This window comes from Equus quagga, chromosome 10 (assembly GCF_021613505.1).
Source record: "Equus quagga isolate Etosha38 chromosome 10, UCLA_HA_Equagga_1.0, whole genome shotgun sequence".
NCBI lineage: Eukaryota > Metazoa > Chordata > Mammalia > Perissodactyla > Equidae > Equus > Equus quagga.
In genome coordinates, this window is record NC_060276.1 from 106,291,981 (window position 1) to 106,311,173 (window position 19,193).

The window sequence follows — 19,193 nt, forward strand, 5'->3', positions numbered from 1 at the left end:
TAGTTATCTGGGTACTATGCCTAATAGTTCTATATCTAATTTCTGATTCACCATAATAGGATTATATAGGAAAGTTTAAAAAGACATTGGTTTTGCTTCCTCATGATCAACTAAAACAGCCGAAGAAAACTTAAGAATTAGGTATAATTACACCGAACTAAATACATTGTTTGTTTAAATATAAAGTAAAAAATCAGAATCACCTTTCGTATTACCTTCAACAGCTATGCTAAGTAAAGTAATTCACATTGTTTAAAAATTACCTGTAAATCTTGTCCTGGTTTTTGGTCTGAAATGCCCCAGTTTCAATCCCAAGAGCCCCAGTCCAATTTTCAGGTCACCTAGAATGTCTGCTTCAGGAAGGCTTAAAACACTAACCCTAAGAATATAGCAAAAACAGGATTTAAGGTTATGTTTGAGATGACTAAGAGACTATCCTGGCTGGGCTTTTATATGTTTTAATACGTACTACATGGACCATAGAATATATACCCTGCCTACCCTAGTAGAATTTATAGCTCCATTTTAGAAATTTACATGTATTTAACTACTATTTGAATCTTAATATCCCGTTTACAACACACATTCTGTGTGACTGACTTATACACTGGCCTTTTACCTTTCAACATTTTGAATTTTCCATTTTCAACTCTAGGTTACTTGAATATGTCACTAGGGATGGCAAACTCACAGGTGATCAAAATTAACTTCTGTATTACATTTGAACATGGATATTTCAAAATATCTTCCAGAATATGAAGCACAGTAATCAATTTGCATTAAAATCTAAAGAATATCCTAAATTAAACCAAAATCCTTTTTAAAAAATCACTCATCCTAGAAATAGGTCTTTCTTCACTGCCACTCAATACCAAAAGTAAGCAGAGCATCACTTGTTTTAAATTTTCTACGGAGCAAAGTTTCCAAAGCTTCTTTTGCTATATAAGGTAACTAAAATTGCCATCTAGGGGCCAGCCCCGTGGCTGAGTGGTTGAGTTTGTGAGCTCCGCTTTGGCAGCCCAAGGTTTCGCCAGTTCGGATCCTGGGTGCGGACATGGCACCCCTCATCAAGTCATGCTGGGGCGGCATCCCGCATGCCACGGCTGGAAGTATCCACAACTAAAAAAAAAATATACAACTATGTACAGGGGGGCTTTGAGGAGAAAAAGGAAAAATAAAATTGGCATCTATTAAGCTCCTGCTAAATGCCAAATTATGGGCTAGATCAATCTCCAATATTCACAGTAATCTTCCAATAATCCAACAGAGTGGTGATCTACTTTTATAGATAAAGACAAAGACCCCCAGAGATATGAAGTAATTTGTCCAAGTTTATACAGTTTGTCAAAAAGCAGAGGCAGGATGATGGACTCAGATCTCCCTTATGTCAAAGTGCACTAAACTGTTTTGCCATAAAAATGTAAGAATAAATGATATAAAATGTCAACCAAGACAATACAGGAGGTACTACTCATACAGATGAAATATAATGAAGTAAAATACAAGAGCTATCGTCAATAAACTCACAGGCCAAATTTCTTTGCATAAATCCTTAATGAAACTTTAAAAATCACTTCTGGGCTATTTACTTTTACAAAATTCTGTAATTTTTTTTTCAATTTTTATTTTTATAAATATGTCCTCTAATAATTTAAACCACAAGTATCAATTCAGTAAGTCCTAGATAAAAGCTTGGGTATCTTCCTATTTTCTCTTGAGTATTTACCTTGAGTAAATAACCTGATTAAGATAAAACAGGTTAGATTAAATTCAAGCAGGAATACATTTTAAAAAGGGCTAAACACTCAATATGCTCATTTATATTTTTATATAAAAATGCATATGTAGAGAATAGTTCACAAATTGTTTATTTTTATTGATTTGTATTTAAAATAGTGTAAAGGTAACAAAAGTGATTAGAAAGCACACACACATAATTTAGAGGAAGTTGCCCATCAAAAATAACCTCTTCCAATAATCATCTTTAAAGAACGTTTTTTCTATTTTCTTGAATAAAGATTTAAAAAGAAACAAAATACATCCAACAGGTAAATATGAAACTAAATCAAAGAAATGAAGTCAAAAAGCCAGAATAACAATTTAAGAAAAGACATCCATTGTAGGAAAGACCAAAGCAATAGCACAGTTGTTTCTGGTTCTCAGGTTGAGACGACTATAAGGTTTTCTGTTCTTAAGGTTTTCTGTTCTTCTAAATTAATGATTGTTATTATTTTACAAACTTTTTTAAAGGACAAAAGATTCCATTTGAACCATGCAGTAAAATAAAAAAATCATGGCATAATATGAAATGAAAAAGACCATATTCAAAATATATATGTGTATGTACATGAAAACAGGCAGAAATAAAATAGGCAAAATGCTAACAGGGATTTTCTTTGAGTGAAAGGACTAAAAGCAATGGTTTATTCTCTTTTCATTACTCCAAATTTTTCTATAAAGCAAATTATATTATTTTTTCTTTTTTGAGGAAGATTAGCCCTGAGCTAACATCCACTGCCAATCCTCCTCTTTTTGCTGAGGAAGACTGGCCCTGAGCTAACATCTGCGCCCATCTTCCTCTACTTTATATGTGGGACGCCTACCACAGCATGGCTTGCCAAGCTGTGCCATGTCTACACCTGGGATGCGAACTGGCAAACCCCGGGCCGCCGAAGCGGAAAGTGCAAATTTAACTGCTGCACCACTGGGCCGGCCCCCAAATTATATTACTTTTATAACTTAAAAAAATGTGGAAAATAATTAGAGGAGCATAGAATGTGCTACATACAAACCTTTATACTGATGGTATACAACATCGATGGAATGAATACAAGCAAGGACCATAAAAACTCTCTCTCAACATCTAAATGAACTTTCATTTCAGTTCTTGGTGATGATTCTCTCAGTTAAGATTTTTTGAACAATAAATGCTATTTCTTTAAATTTTAGACAGTGGGGAAGGAAAGTGCTGGCTATGCAGTAGGTAAAAATTGCATAGTTAAGATGTTTTAAGAAAGATCTCTAGAATTTCTTTTTTCTTTGCATTTGTTTTCTTCTCAAAAGTTATTTTGCAACAATCTTACATGAAAGATTACCGATCGTTTCTTTTTTTTCCAACTGTAAGGGAAAGTAACATGTTTTGAACACTATTCAGAAAACCAGTGATATCCAAGGACATGGAAAAGGGGATCTAAATAGGTTGAAAAATGAGCAAGTCAATAAGAAAACATAAAGACATGTTAATACATAATGATTTAGAGGGGACCACTTCAGATAAAAGTATATCACCAGAACTTGAATTTTAAAAGAAAGTTTTCACTCTGTATCTAACATTTCAAAATCTGATTTAAAATGTCTTACAACATGTTGAAATTTTTCTCTCAGCATGTAATTCAGAATTCACTGTATATGAAGCTGAAGAAAACTAACATCAAATGGAGAAAAAAAATCTGTGTACGTTTATTATTTAAAACAGTTGTTATTCTAATTCGTTTTATCAAGTTTATTTCTCATCCATTTTATGAATATTACTTTCATTTTCACTTCATGTTTGTGAACCATTTTTAATACATCTAATTTGATTCTTAAAATAACAGATAGAATCATTTCTGTCTTTAGATGACACAGCAGTTACATGGTTTGTCCAAGGTGAAATGCTCATGAAGAAACAGGGTTAAGCCTCAAGTCTCCCAATACTCACTATCTCTGCCCTCTGTCCCTTGTCCCAAGTATTCTAAGTCCCGTGAAAGTTTCACCTTGCAAATCGATACTTTTTTGCCCATTTCTTAAGTAGTCACAATCTAATTAATCATTTTTGTGTTTGAAGTGGAAAACAGAAAAACGGTACAGTGGAATAATTTTAGGTTAAGCTGATACCCATTAGGGCAGGCATCATGGCAATTATTTCAATGTTGACAAGAAGTGGGTGGGTACCTGTCTCATTTTTCTGATTCAGTTGCTGACAGTGCTCTAAATGAAGCTTCAGTTTTTCGTGAGAATTCTTTCCATTTAACATTTTAAAATGAGTTTTCATTTTTTCTCAAATGCGCTATCATAATCAATCTTATGTGGGGTGGGAAGTGATGGGGGAAGATCTCCTTAAAAGACTTCAAATATAACTATCTAAATCCATCACAACTGGAAAAAACAGATACAGTAGATTAAATAAATTCCTCCAAAAAGAGCTTGTTAAAATAAATTTACATTATCTTTCTCCTCTAACATTAGCATTAGTTTAAATATAAGTAGCCAATATCAAGAAGCACTTTCCACTTACTTCATGGCACCACCCCTTTGTGTTAAGAAGGGAAAAAAATCTATTTGTGACAGTCTATTTTTAGATATTGATCACCTCATCTTGCTGCAAAGGGAATAAAAATAATTAAAGTTGAGTAAAAATAATTTGAAGTACAGCATATTTCAAAGCATAACTATCATAACTGTTCAGATGAGATTTCTTGAAAGCCTGGTAATAAATGCATGCCCTAGATATTTTTTTTAAAAATCTACATGTTGCTTATCCATATTGGCCTCTTTTACTGGCAGCTTAAGTTTAATTCCTGTTTTCAAATACTGCATACAATTCCAAGTGAATGAAGTGATTAGTGTGTATATAATGGCTAAATGAGTCCATTAGATAGACACTGTTTGTAAACTATGTAACTTACTTTAAAATATAATAAGTACTCGTCTATGCTATGCTCTTTTATCAAAGTAGTATTTCCTCAATGTACATAGCACTCATTTTTTGTTTTTCTGCTAACTCAAATTGATTTTAGAAAATTTTGAAAATATAGAAGCGCAGAGTCTAAATAAAATATAATCATCAACAGTTTCATTTTCAAGAAATGAACACATCACTATTTTATTTCATTATTTTATCAATCATCCTCATTCCTATTGCTATGACAAGTAGCAACAGACCAGAGCCCAGAAAAACTTGGTACCAAAGATACGATATCACAGAACAATAAAAACACAATAGATTATTTTAAGAGAGAATTTATAAGCACTAATATATCATGCCTATAATTAGGTTTCCTCTAAAAGATACGTTTTTTTACTATTATATATTTGCATAGTGTTTCAGAAGTTTTATTCACTTTCATTCTAGCATTAGAAAGTCGTTACGAGGATCAATACTCATATTTTAACTAATGAATAAGCTGAGATGTAGTGACGGGTATGCCTGCATATCTCTGGGGCTCTTTACATGAATAGCAGAGACAGGGCTGCAGCTTTTACACAGGAGGTGAAATGAAAATGACTAACAATTCATGCATTTAATTCCAAATTTTTCTTGGAAGAGTACAAACGAGCATGTGCTAACCACAGGGGTAACTGGGGCTCAGGTCGATTTATTTTAACAAGTATGTAATGAGCACCCACTATATATGAAAATGAGCAAGACACTGTTCCTGTCTCCAAGGATTTCATAACCTAACGGATATCAGATTTATTATTCACAGCCAAATATAAGTGTCATAGACGAGATGTGAAATGCTATGTAATCTTAAGAGATTTTTACCCTCTGCCCACACAACAAAAAACTTATAGCTAAGTCAACAAAAGGGACAAAATGGAATCATAAAAAATAATTAATAAAAAAGTATACAGAATAAAAGAGAGAAAAAAGAACAAAGAAACATAGAAGACAAACAGCAAGGTGGTATATTTAATTTAATCCCAACCATATCAATAATTACATTAAATATAAATGGTCAAAGTAGGGGGAAGATACAAACAGTTGTGGGAAATAGTAAGTTATATGAATGAGGTGGCATTTCCTAGAGATCTTTAAGGATGGGACATAATGTTAACAGACAGAGATAAAAAGATATGGGGCATGTTCTGAGGCGGCCTCACAACATAATAAGATGAAGCTACAAGATCTATTTTACCAATGGTAATTCATCCACATGAACTAGACTACAATTAAGATGCATGGGAGTACTGGAAGACAAAACTGAACTTGTCAGGACCATATCTGGCGACCTCTGAATTCCAAAGGCAGGAGTTTGTAATCAATTTGGAAATTAGTGGAAAATTGTTGAAAGTGAAAAGATTGGAGCTGGGCTTTGGGATGACTAGTCTGAAAGTGATCAATTCTATACTTATAAATAGATTAAATCAGGATGGCATGAAGATGTATTAATAGAAATTTTCATCTCATATTTCCTTGAAGGTACAACAGAAAAGACTTAGTTAAAGTAGACAAATTAAGATATCAAGTCAAGCACAAGTTGGGACAGGGTGGGCAAGGAGATAACCAAGAACACCCACGGATAGAGGTTTTCGTTCAGACGCCTCTTAAAGGTGACATGTGGGACAGGACAGTGATGGGAAAATGAGAGTGAGGCAGAAGAAACTGTGACAAACGTTATGAGCAACTGAACTTTAAAAAAAACAGAAATAGGTACTGTTAGAACAAAATGTCCAAAGGAGGGCAAGGCATCCTCTTCAAAACAAAGTATATAGTAGGTGGAGAGTATAGGTCCTTCTACATCTTGAGTATATTTGGAGTATTTCAATTATTTGAAGTAATTTCAATAATTCTGTGTTTGGTCAAGATGGAATGTACTCAAAAGTTCAACCTGTAATAGCATCTCTCTCTATTCTACCTAATGTTTCCTGATCTGTAAATAGCAAACCTTAAACACATTATGCCTTGAAGTAAGATTCCTAAAGAGAATGTTGAGCGAAATAGTGCAGCTGTTAAAAGGTCCTGTTGAGAGCATGAACAAACCTCTGAGGGCAATATCAAAATGCCATATGTTTTCTATGAAGTAGTTCTTAATAGCAGGTGTGCACACATTCTGGAAACAAACAATAAATGAATCACTTGTTACTTAGATGGTAGGTTCTTAAAATAGCGGAATGGGTGGGTTAGTCATATCTGACACAAACTGCCCTTGCACGTGTCTGTACAGGAAATCTCAATTCACTGAAAATCATTTCAGCCATTCTTCCCAATGTTACATCTGAAGGTTAGAGTGGTATGCTCTGGAACCTGTGAGTTCTAAACATAGAAAACTCTCCATCTCTGACCTCATTCTATACATAAAAGTTAAAAAAAGGTAGCTTTTTTTTGGGTCAAGATCACTTTGTTTATTCCTTTTTGATACAGGAAAACATTAGGTATGTATGAATTAAGTGAAAATGAATACACCCGAGTACGCTCCTTTAAGATTTTCAAGAAAACTTATTATGGTTGCCATTTAGAATTGCAGTCCTGGTTTATAAGGCAACAAAGAGTGGACCAATTACTCAAAAGTAAACATAAAAACAGGCCATCCAGATCCAGATATTTGGAGGAGAGACAAGAAATGAAAAACACCCACTTTCTGTCATAATTCTGCTTGGAAATGAAGTTATTTTGGAAGTTGACATCAGATGGACTATGAGTTTCTCATGTTTAAAAAGGTGAAAAATAAACAAACTTTTAATTCTCCTATTTAATTCCATGGTATTTCAACTGCCTTGGGTCTCACATATAAATAAAAACCTTTAATACACAGAATACAGTTATCATAGATCTTGTCACATAGCAGATAAGTGTTAATAATTATTATACTACTATGATTGTTTGTATATAGATTGCTACTGAGCACATATCCAGTATTAAGAGACTATGAATGATAATCACACAAATACTGTGTAATAGGTACCCTCACATCAGAGAGAATTTCTTTCTCTCATACTAAAAGGGAAGAAACTAATAATCTGGTTTGTTATCCACAGCTCAAAACTCTGGTCAAGTTTAATACCTTTAAAAGAAATAGAACTTTAGAAAATAGAGTTCTGAAGAAATGTCACTGATAATACAGAACTACAAAGAAAATTACTCATAGATTATATTATTGCTCTTTTATCCCTGCACCCTAGAATAATGTATGAGAACCAGAATTACCTGGAAAACTAGTAAATATGCAGATTCCTGGGCCCTCTCCACAGTACATTTGGGGTAGATACCAAGAATCTAAATTTCTAACAAATTTCCATGTGATAATAATATTGCTGACCTGCAGACCACAGTGGACTAGCACTGTCCTAGAACACGGGTCAGCAAACTATGGCCAGTAGGCCAAATTAGACCTGCTATCTGTTTTTGTAAAACAAGTTTTCTGGGCACAAAGCCATGCCCGGTCATTTACACATTGTCCATGGGGGCTTTTGCATTACAACAGCAGAGTTGAGTAGTTGCATCTGACACCCTAAAGCCTACAAAGCTTAAACACTTACTGTCTGGCCTTTTACAGAAAATGTTTACTGACTCTTGCCCTAAAATGCCAGTCTTCTTCCTATTATCTAGTTAAGATCTCTGAAATTCAGAAATAAAATTTACTGCTATCAAATATGAAGACATGCAGTGAAACTGTTAGGGTATTTCAAAGCTCATAAAATGTTCACCATATTCATGCATGTCTGTGATTAACAGCAATGAGTTGCTGACTTTCTGCCATCATCTAATCCTGATGTCTGATGTGTTCCACAATTAAAATTCACAAAGTTACTCTCCTTTCTATAATGAAAAACATCTTAAAACCTGCAGTTTCAGAGAAATGGTGCAAATAAAATCTATACAGTACAAGAGAAAATATCCTGAAGCATTTAAATCTATATTAATAAATTTCTTATTTCTTTGAGAAAATACAGGCAATATAAAAAGCTCTTCATTATTTCTGGTAATAAAGGACAGGAGGTAGAGGATAAATTAAATCATCAGTTTACCCAATAATCTTCTGTGTCAGCATATGTTATCCTCTGCTTTCCCTATTTCTGCATCAGTGGATAGGTTAACAAATAATGGCACTCTGAGACAGCAGCAGCAACAGGCTGGCATCAGTCTTAGAGAATGGTGGCTGCAGGTCTCGGATCTCTCAGATGTGTTTTGTTACCAAATTTAAACAAATTTTTGCAGGATTCTAGTCAATTCACCCCTCCACCATTCCTCCATATCTTATGCCAGGCTTGATTCGAACATTTATATTAGCTGCTGCACTCCTGGAGGAATTTGATTTGGAAATCTCCGGCCTAAATAATATTCAAAATAAAAACATCAGGTCATATAAGCAGACAACTGTTAAAGGTTATTACGTATAGTTGTTTGTATGTGTACCTATATAAATGAAACTAATAGTTGCACTAGTAAGGAACTAATAGTGCCTTAGAGCAAAAGTCTCAGATTGTTATACAAATGGGGCAATTCAATTTTGTGAAAGGCAATACAGTTTAGTCATCCCCACTAAAAGTGTGAGACTAAGAGACTTATGACCTTATTATAATGATGTCTCCAGAAGTTCAGGTTACTTTTACATCTTCTGGTAAATAAAACCCATGTTTATTGGGCTATATGAACAGTTTTCCAATTAATAATTACATATTTGGTTTCTTTAGAACCATTTGTCTTTGAATGAGTACCTCCCAAACCAGCATCTAATAAACTTTCAGTAAACAGGAACAGTTCTCATTGTTAGAATATGAAATAGCTAGTAAATTAACAGAAGGAAAGTTTGTCAGCTAATACCTGTTGCACGATTGTTGTCAATTCCAAGCAGAGCTGTATGACATTATTCCTTGTAACTGAATAGTCTGTGACGGCAGCAAATGGTGACCTATAAAGACAAAAGGAAAACTGTGATTAATAGGAAAAGCTTTTAAAAGGTCCCAAAATAAAATAGACTATAATAAGATTTTGAATAATATAAAATGAATTGTTCTGAAGTTTACATAGTGATAAAAAAATATTCAGGATATATCTGAGGAAAAGAAAATTGAGGGAAATGCTTAGAAGAGAATTAAATTCAAGAAACATCACGTTTGCTTTCTGTCAAATTCTTTTTTTTTTTTAGTTCTTAATATTTGAAAGTTCTTTGGTACTCCTTACAAGGTCTTTTCACTACGTCTAAAACAAAACAACAAAAAAGGAGTACTTTAGGCAAAGACAACATCTTAGTTTACTTCAAATGAAGCTAAGATTTTGAGTACACTTATCTTAAAATATTCACAATTAAGAGCTAGTAATGACAACTAACACTTACTGAGGACTTACTATGTCCCAGTTACTGTTATAAATGCTTTACATGTGCTAAATAATTTTCACAACTCTTATGAGATAAACACTATTATTATTTCCATTTTATAGATCAGAAACTTGAGGTAGAGAAATGTTAAGTGACAACTAGTAAGTGGTGGAGCTGATATTCAAACCTGGGAAGTTCGACTCCAGAGCCCATCCCATCCAAGAGTTAGATACTACTATAGCGGCTCTAGGAACTTATGTAGGTTTTATCTTGTACTAAACCAATTATTTATGCCACTTCATACCCTTTTTCAAACAACTTGTTATATAAATAATAAATATATTATCAATATAAGGTTTATATTTTCAAGAATGTTATACACAGCAGAAGTCTTTCCTATAAAGTGTTTTGCTACCAAATGAATTCAGTGGCTTTCCATCACCCCTTATCCTCTTTTGTCTGCGAATGCTAATCAGGTTTTTGTGGGGCCAAGGCTATGATTTGGGAGGTGCAGTTTAAGGAAAAGAAAACAAAATCACCAAAAGAAAAGAAGGTATGGAGGTGAAAATTTAGTCAAATTACTGGAACCTTAGTGCTTTGGATCTCTTTCTATTTGTATCTCTTTATGCTATTTACTAGACATGCTTATATAGAACTGCTTCCTCATTACAAACTGAATTTGTGTCTCTTCTAGAAAACTCTACAACTCAAGCACTTCTCACTCTCATAGGGGTCCATATAAGAGAGAAGCTCTTTATCGGCCTTTTTGGGGGGAGAGGGGGTGAGGAAGATGGGCCCTGAGCTAACATCAGTGCCCATCTTCCTCTATTTTGTATATAGGATGCCACCACAACATGGCTTGATGAGCAGTGCATTAAGTCTGCACCTGGGATCTGAACCTGTAAACCCTGGGCACCTGAAGCGGAGCACACAAACTTAACCACTACACCACCAGGCCAGCACCAATTGGCTATATCTTTTTTAAACATATTTTTCACTTATATTTTTTATTGGGCCATTCTAATAGTTATGTAGTGGCATATCATCATGGATTTAATTGGAATTTCTGCAATAGTTATATATATTTCCTATATTTATATTATATATTATCTATATCTAATAGGTATTTATATTCCCCTCATAATTTTCTAATCAGTAATGATGCTGAACATATTGATGTAAATATTTGCTATCCATGTGTATGTACTCTTTAATGAAATGTCTGCTCAAGCCCTTTGCCCATTTTCTATTTAGATTTTTGGTATTCTTACTATTGAGTTTAGAGAGTTCTTAATACATTGTGGACGCAAGTTTTTTGTTGAATAGGTGATTTGCAGTATATCTTCTCAGTCTACGGCTTGTCTTTCCATCCTCTTGACAGGATCTTTGGCATATCATAAGTTTTTAATTTTAATGAGGTCAAACTTACTGATACTTTTCTGGATTGTACCTTTAGTGTTATATCCTAGAAATCCTCAGCTGACCCTAAGCCATGTTTTTTCCTAAAAGTTTTAGTTTTATTTTTTACATTTAGATCTGTACTCCATTTTTGAGTTAATTTTTGTATAAGGTGTGAGGTTTGGGTAGAGGTTCACTTGTTTCCCCAATCCGTATTCAAGTGTTCCAACACCATCTGTTGGAAGACTACCCATTCTCCACTGAATTGCTTCTGCTCCTTTGTCAAAAATTAGCTAACCATACTTATAAAGGTACAGTTCTGGATTCAGTCTTGCCACTAATACCACAGTTTTGATTACTGAAGTTATATAATACTTAAAATCAGGTAACTTCTTTTTCAAAATAGATGAACTATTCTAGTGTTTTTGCTTTTCAATATAAATTTTAGAATCATACTGTCTGGAGCTATAAAAGAAATCCTGCTGGAAGGGAGGTTTGAAGAGAACTGGCATCTTAACTAAGTTGAGTCTTCTAACCCATGAACACAATTTCTCTCTCCATTTATTTAGATCTTAGGCAATTTCATACATCAGTGTTTTATAGTTTTCACATTACAGATCCTATAGACATTTTGCTAAATTTATATGTAGGTATCTCATTACTTCTGTAGCAACTGTAAATTGTACCATGTTTTAAATTTTGTTCCCAATTGTTCATTGCTAGTATATAGGAATATTATTAATTTTTCTGGGGCCAGCCCCATGGCCAAGTGGTTAAGTTCACGCACTCCGCTTTGGCGGCCCACGTTTTCACCGGTTCAGATCCCGGGCGCAGACATGGCACCACTCATCAAGCCATGCTGAGGCAGCATCCCACATGCCACAACTAGAAGGACCCACAACTTAAAATATACAATACTTATTGGGGGGCTTTGGGGAGAAAAAGGAAAAATAAAAAAAAAGATTTAATTTTTCTGTGTGGACTTCGTATCCTACAACTTTGCTAAATTCACTTACTACTTCTAACAGACGTTTTATAGATATTTTCGAATTTTCTACACACTGGCACATATTATCTGCAAATAGGGAAGGTTTCTATTTTTTCCTTTCTAATCTCTAAGCCTTTTATTTTCTTTTCTTGCCTATTGTACTGGATATGACTTCCAATACATTATTAAATAGGAAGGGTGAGAGTGGACAGCCTTACTTTATTCCCAATCTTAGGAGGAAAGCATTCAATCTTTGACAACGAAGTATTAGATCAGCTGTTATTTTTTATATATGCTCTACATCAAGTTGTGGTCTTACCACTCTATTCCCACCTTGCTGAGAATTTTTCTCATGAATGGCTACAGGATTCTACCAAATGCTTTTTTTATATTAACTGATACTATCATATGATTCTATAATCCATTGATATAGTGGAGTACATTGATTTATTTTCAAGTGTTGAAGCAGCCTTGCATACTTGGAACAAATCTCATTTAGCAATAGTGTATAATTCTATTTATATATAGTTGGATTTGGTGTGCCAATATTTTGTGGAGGATTTTAACACATAAGTAACATAAGAGATATTGGTCTGTAGTTTCCATTTTTTCTACCATCTTTGTCGGGTACTGGGATCAGGATAATGATTGTCTCATAAAATGAGATAGAAAGGGATTACCTCCTCAACTATTTTTTGGAATAGACTGTGTATGACTGTTGTTTCTTCTTTAAACATACAGAACTCACCAGTGAAATCATCTGGGCCTGGAGCTTTTTTCCCCTCACTCCAAAGAGTTTCTAAGTACAATTCAATTTAATAGTTACAGGATCATTCAGAGAGTCTCTCTCATCTTGGGTAAGTTTCAGTAGTCTGTGTTTTTTAAGGAGTTGGTCCATTTCATCCAAGCTGTCAAATTTATGTATGAAGAATTCTTTGTAGCATTCCTTTATTTCATTTTAATTTTGATTGACTTCTCTATTGTGTTTCTGTTTCCAGTTTCATTAATTTCCGCTCTTCTATCATTATTACTTGTCCCTTTCTGCTTGCTTTGGGTTTATTTTGCTCCTATTTTTTTAAACTTTATTTTACTGTAAGAATACTTGAGATCTACCTTATAATAAAATTTTAAGTGTACAAGACTGTATTGTTAATTATAGGTACAATGTTCTACAGCAGATCTCTAGAACTTTCTCATCTTTCTTAATTGAAACTTTATGCCCACTGATTAGCAATTATTTTTCTATTTTCTTGAGAAGGGAGCTTAGATCATTGATTTAAGATATTTCTTTTTTCTCGTATAATCATTCAGTGCTATAAATTTACCTCTCAGCACTGCTTTTTTTTGTGTGTGTGTGCTACAAAAATTATGATTTGCTCTATATTCATTCTGTTCAATGTATTTCTTATTTCCTTTGAGACGTCCTCTTTTATCCATGGATTACTTAGAAGTGTACTGTCTGACTTCTAGTTTGATTCCATTATGGTTAAAGAATACATTCTAACTGATTTCAATTTTTCCAACGTGTTGAACTTTGTTTTATGATGCAGGTATGGTCTATCTTGGTGAATGTTCCATGGGAACTTGAAAAGAATTTGTATTCTGCTGCTGCTGGATGAAGTGCTCTAAAAAGTCAATTATATCTTGTTTGGTGGTATTGTCCAGCTCTTCTAATCCTTACATTCTGTCTAGTAGTTTTTATCAGTTTTTGAGAGCGGAGATGAAGTATCCAACTGAAATTGTGGACTTGTCTATTTCTTCTTTTAGTTCTGTCAGTTTTTGCTTCACATACTTTGAGGCTCTGTTGTTTGGTACATACATCTTATCAGCAATTTGTTTCTTCTTTTTTGAATTATCTATTTATATGCTCATCTATTGCATTTCAGCGTTTTTGTTTTTAATTTGAATTTAATATTCACATAGCATACATTAACCCCCTGCTTCTCATATCTGTTTGTTGCAAGTATTTTTCCCAGTTTATCACTTGTCTTACCCTTTGCCATGTTTTTCAACTTTATGTAGTCAAAGTCAAATAGTGTATTTCTTTATACCTTATTCCATATTTTTAAATACTTACTAAGTCTTTCTACATCTAGAAATCATTTTTGGTCTATATTTTCTCCAAGTTTTCTTATGGACTTATGTTTTCTACTTAAATAAATGGTAAACCTAAATTATTTTAGTGAACAGGTAGTATTCTATCATTATTTATTTCCTAAGGCTTAACCAAGTGTCCCAACAGCATTTATTAAATGGCCCTTTCTTTTTCCAAATTTTTAATATTGTTTTTTCTCTTTCTTTTTTTTTCCTTTTGGTAAGGAAGATTGTCCTCGAGCTAACATCCATTGCCAATTTTCCTCTTTTTGCAGGAGGAAGATTGTCCCCAAGCTAACATCTGTGCCAATCTTCTGCTATTTTGTACATGGGATGCTGCCTCAGCATGGCCTGATGAGCGGTACATAGGTCTGCGCCCAGGATCCGAACTGGCAAACCCCAGGCCGCCGAAGCAGAGCACGCGAACTTAATCACTATGCCACCAGGCTGGCCCCACACAGTGTTTTCTAAATGATTCAATATACCACAGTCTGTTATGGTCTGTCTTCCACTAACCTGTTTATTCCTATTCCAAAACTCAGTATATTTTTCAACATAATTTACTAAAACAGGAGACATTAAGAACATAAATAAAGTTAATTAGAAAAGAACATATGCAATCAACTAATCTATGTTCTCAGTTAAAAGAAAAAAAATTAACCTCTTTAATTGTAAGTAGAAACCAGCTTAAAAAAATCTATCCTGTTGAAGTTTTCTAAAACTGGATGGTGGAGATGGTTGCATAACTGTATATAAATTTACTAAAACTCATTAAACTGTACACTTAAAATGGGTGAATTTTATAGAATGTAAATTAAGCCTCAATAAAACTACTTTTCACAAACACATAAAATATAAGCACTTCTAAGAAAAAATCATTCTTCAAAAAAAAAAAAAATACTACCTAAGAACATTTTTCCTCATTCGAAGCATAGAAATTCACATTTTAATTGAAAATTCAAAAATGTTCCTGGCATGATTAGAAAGAGTTTGGGTTTCTAGGTTTGAAAAGGTCAAAGTCTGTTAATAAAATCTAAAAACTTCATTCAAAAGTGATGAGATGAAGTACAACATGATTTTTCCCATAAATACTTAAAAGACTCTCATTTGATCTTCAAAATATATCAAAAGGAAAATCTATTTGATGACTGAATGCCTGTAGCAAATTGAATTCTAAGGCATGTTTTCCACTTTCCCGACCACTCATATTTCAAGTAGGACAAGTTTCTCACTCAAGATTAAATGTCAAGAAAATTGGAAAAAAAAAATCTAAACATATACCAAGGAAAACACTGATTTTATCTTGTAGTGAATTCCCTCTAAAGTTTTCATTCTAAAGGCAAATCATATACAAACATACAAAGAACCATTCTTAGCCATATTAATGTTCGATACAATGATTTTGGCTATACAGGTACATAAATTTTAAAAGGCTGACAGGGTTCCAATCTTTTCGAGTTACCAAAGATGATCATTCAATCATGACTTAATCATCATCTATGAGATAAAGAAATGGATCTCCGTAGAATAACTGAACATGATCAGCCTGAAAACAAAATAAAATAGAGGAATTTGTACTTAAGTGTAAAGAAACCCCAAGTGAGAGTTCAGGCTATAAAAAGAACACAGTGACTCTAAGTAAAGGAAATTAAATTCATGGCAGGAAAGCTTTTTGATGCAAGAAAGTTTAAAAAAAAATAAAAGATAAAATTCTTAGCTCATCAATAAATGGCTGTTACAAGAACTATCCTATTCAGATCTTAAAAGTTAAGCAACAGTCCTTCTTAAATCAACATACGGATAATAGAATGATTAAATTTCTTTCTATTGCAAAGGTTTATGACCCTATAAGAAATTATTCTTTGTATATTCTTTTCAAACAAAAGCATTACATTTATGGAAAAGTTATTAATGGTTCAGAAAGCCTAAACAAATTGGAAACTAATAAGGAAAGTTAAAAAGCTAAGAAGTTAATGAGGAAATCCGGAAGGCCTTATTATTTCTCAGGTTGGCACTGTTGGGCCTGAGAAGCAGTCCTTGAACAGTGGAAGTGCTAATATCACCGCCCATCTCTGGAACAAGAGGCGCCAAGTGAAAACACTGAGCATGAGAGGAAATAAGACCAAAGAACAATGAGCCACAGTATCTGGTAGTGTTTGAGGAATTTTTCTTTGTCTCTGTAATTTTTTCCTGGTACAGGAATAATTTTTGTCCTACAGTTTCATATCATGGAAGAAGAAATTAGTTCACCCATTTTCCTAGATAAGGCAAGAGATTTCAAAGAAATCTTTTTTTTCCTTCAAAGAAAATATTTTTTTCCTTAACACCTTACCTCTTATGCCTTAAACATTTAAAAGGTTTTCAATGATATAAAAAGATATCTCACTGACCTCTTCAAAATAGAACGGTCTTAAAAGGTATTTTAGAAACAATCAGAATTAGGTATTAATGCCAAAAATGAGAGAAAAGAATAAACTTTCACTATAACTACTAAAATAAACTTTTTCTATAAATAATACTTTTGAACATTTTTAATGTTACTGTACAACGTGATACATACAGTGATCTGTAAACCTCCAATTATAGACTGATTTGGCAAAGCCATATAAAACTGCAAGAAAGATGGGTGTGAAAAACAGCAGGATGTTGGTTAAAAATAGACAAGTAAACTACGCATTGAAAATAAACAGTAAAGCTACCAACTGTGATTCATCTTTGAGGCTTTTCCTCTGGGAAAAGTCTGCTGTTTCATTCAAGTCAGCATTTAAAATGGGAGGAAAAGAAGAATTTTGTTAGCTTTAGATTTTATTTTATTTAAGAAATGTAAGGAGTTGGTTATTGAAAATAAATCTTATTTGAATGGAAGCTCCACTGAAGTTGGAGTTTTTGTGAATAGTAAGCATTTTTTCCTGAGCACCTTCACTCTTATGCCTTCAACAGTCAAAAGGTTTTCTGTGATATTAAAAGATATCCTATTGATGCCTTCAAAATAGACTGCAAAATAAACTTCCTATAAATAAAATTCTATATAGCAATTTGAAGTACCAAGGCGAAAAACAGAAAAGTGGTACTCTTGTTTAGCATTTGATGAGAGATACCAAGAGCAAATAAATGTTTTCATATGCCACATTTCTAAGAATCACTTCCTCAGAATCCTTAAAAATTAGTCAGCATTCAAAGGAGATGTAGCATGACAAAGGAATATAACAAAGGAGAAACAAGAAGGGCTTTGGTACAGAAAAAAAATAGATTCAAATTCTAATTTTCATACTCGAATAACTTCAGGCAAGTTACTTAATGTCTCATACATAAAATGAGGAGAATGATACCTGCTTTGTGAGAACTCAATGAACTGATATACATAAAGCATCTAGCTCAGTATGTAGAAGTAAATATTTTGCCTATTCTTTCTTTTCCTTTCTCCCCCTTTCAAGTGACATAAAAATTGCAATAAACTAATCATATTGCTGTGCATGCAGATTCTCCCCAAAATGTAATAAAAAATCTAAAGACAAAAATATTTATTGCTGTTTTTTAAAAAAATTAAGCCAGTTGTTTAGCATCAAAATAACCATTATTTAACTGACAGAACTTTTTATTCTTCAACTAAAAAATTATACTGTATTGTATACCAAAGGAATAAACTAAGGTTAAAAATCCAATGCTTGGCAATATTCAATTGTAGTGACCATTTTAAGTCCTCCAAATTAAAGCAAATCTACACTGACATATCAAAATATTAAGAATTTTTGGTCAACATCACTTCTAAGTTTTTAAAGACTGGCACCTGAGCAAACATCTGTTGCCAATCTTTTTTTTTCTTCTTCTTCTTCTCCCTAAAGCCCCCCAGTGTATAGTTGTATATTCTAGTTGTAGGTCCTTCTGGTTCTGCTATGTGGGATGCCGCCTCAGCGTGGCTTGATGAGTGGTTGCTAGGTCTGTGCCCAGGATCCGAACTAGTGAAATCCTGGGCTGCCAAAGGGGAGCGTGCAAACTTAACCACTCAGCCACAGGGCTGGACTCCTTTGGAACTTTTATAATTAAGTGCAAGTTCTAAGTTCTTCAAAAGCAAACAAAAATAAAAAAGACACGACACATTCTTACCTATATAAAGAAAACATAAAGAAAGATCAGTGTTGTTCTAGAATTTAAAAAAATTAACTAAATGTATTTAGAGAAGAGGTAGGGAGTTAAATCATGATTCTACAGGTCACTAACAAATTCCGTTAGTGTTTGCCCTTTGATATTATATAAAGGGAGATAAGTTGGATATATTCTTCATATAGCTTTGGTGAACTAGGTCAATGAATTATAGAGTATTAGTGCTTAGAAGAGAACTTCAAATTCTGCAGGTCTTACATCCTTATTCTAAATAGAAAACAAAAACAGAGGTTAAGGTTCAAGGTTACCCAGGGCTAGAGGCAGAGCTGAAACTCAACACTTTCTCAGCCCTCTGCTCTTCTACTACTTCATGAGGCAATTTGGCAAAGATTCACAGTAATGCTCATGGAGAACACTGCTTTTTTGGCTTTTCTAGCATTGATTAATGTCTTTCGTTTCCTGTGTAGTTTGTAGGACAGACTGAAACAAGAGGGCATGTGGAGTGTTGTATTGTGCTCTTGCTGCTACCTAGAAAACATTTTTTTTCTTTGAAAGGAATAAAAATATAACAAATACACACCCAATAACAA

The 19,193-nt window shown here is 33.5% G+C and overlaps 1 protein-coding gene across 1 annotated transcript in view; it reads right to left on the bottom strand.

Annotated features, from left to right (window-relative positions):
- The window catches only part of CNKSR2 (connector enhancer of kinase suppressor of Ras 2), a 255,852-nt gene that overhangs the window by 174,434 nt on the left and 62,225 nt on the right, over window positions 1–19,193 (bottom strand). Inside the window, exon 4 of the mRNA XM_046674057.1 lies at window positions 9,527–9,614. Within this exon, the coding sequence (XP_046530013.1) occupies window positions 9,527–9,614 (88 nt within the window). The remainder of the gene's footprint in view (window positions 1–9,526; window positions 9,615–19,193) is intronic.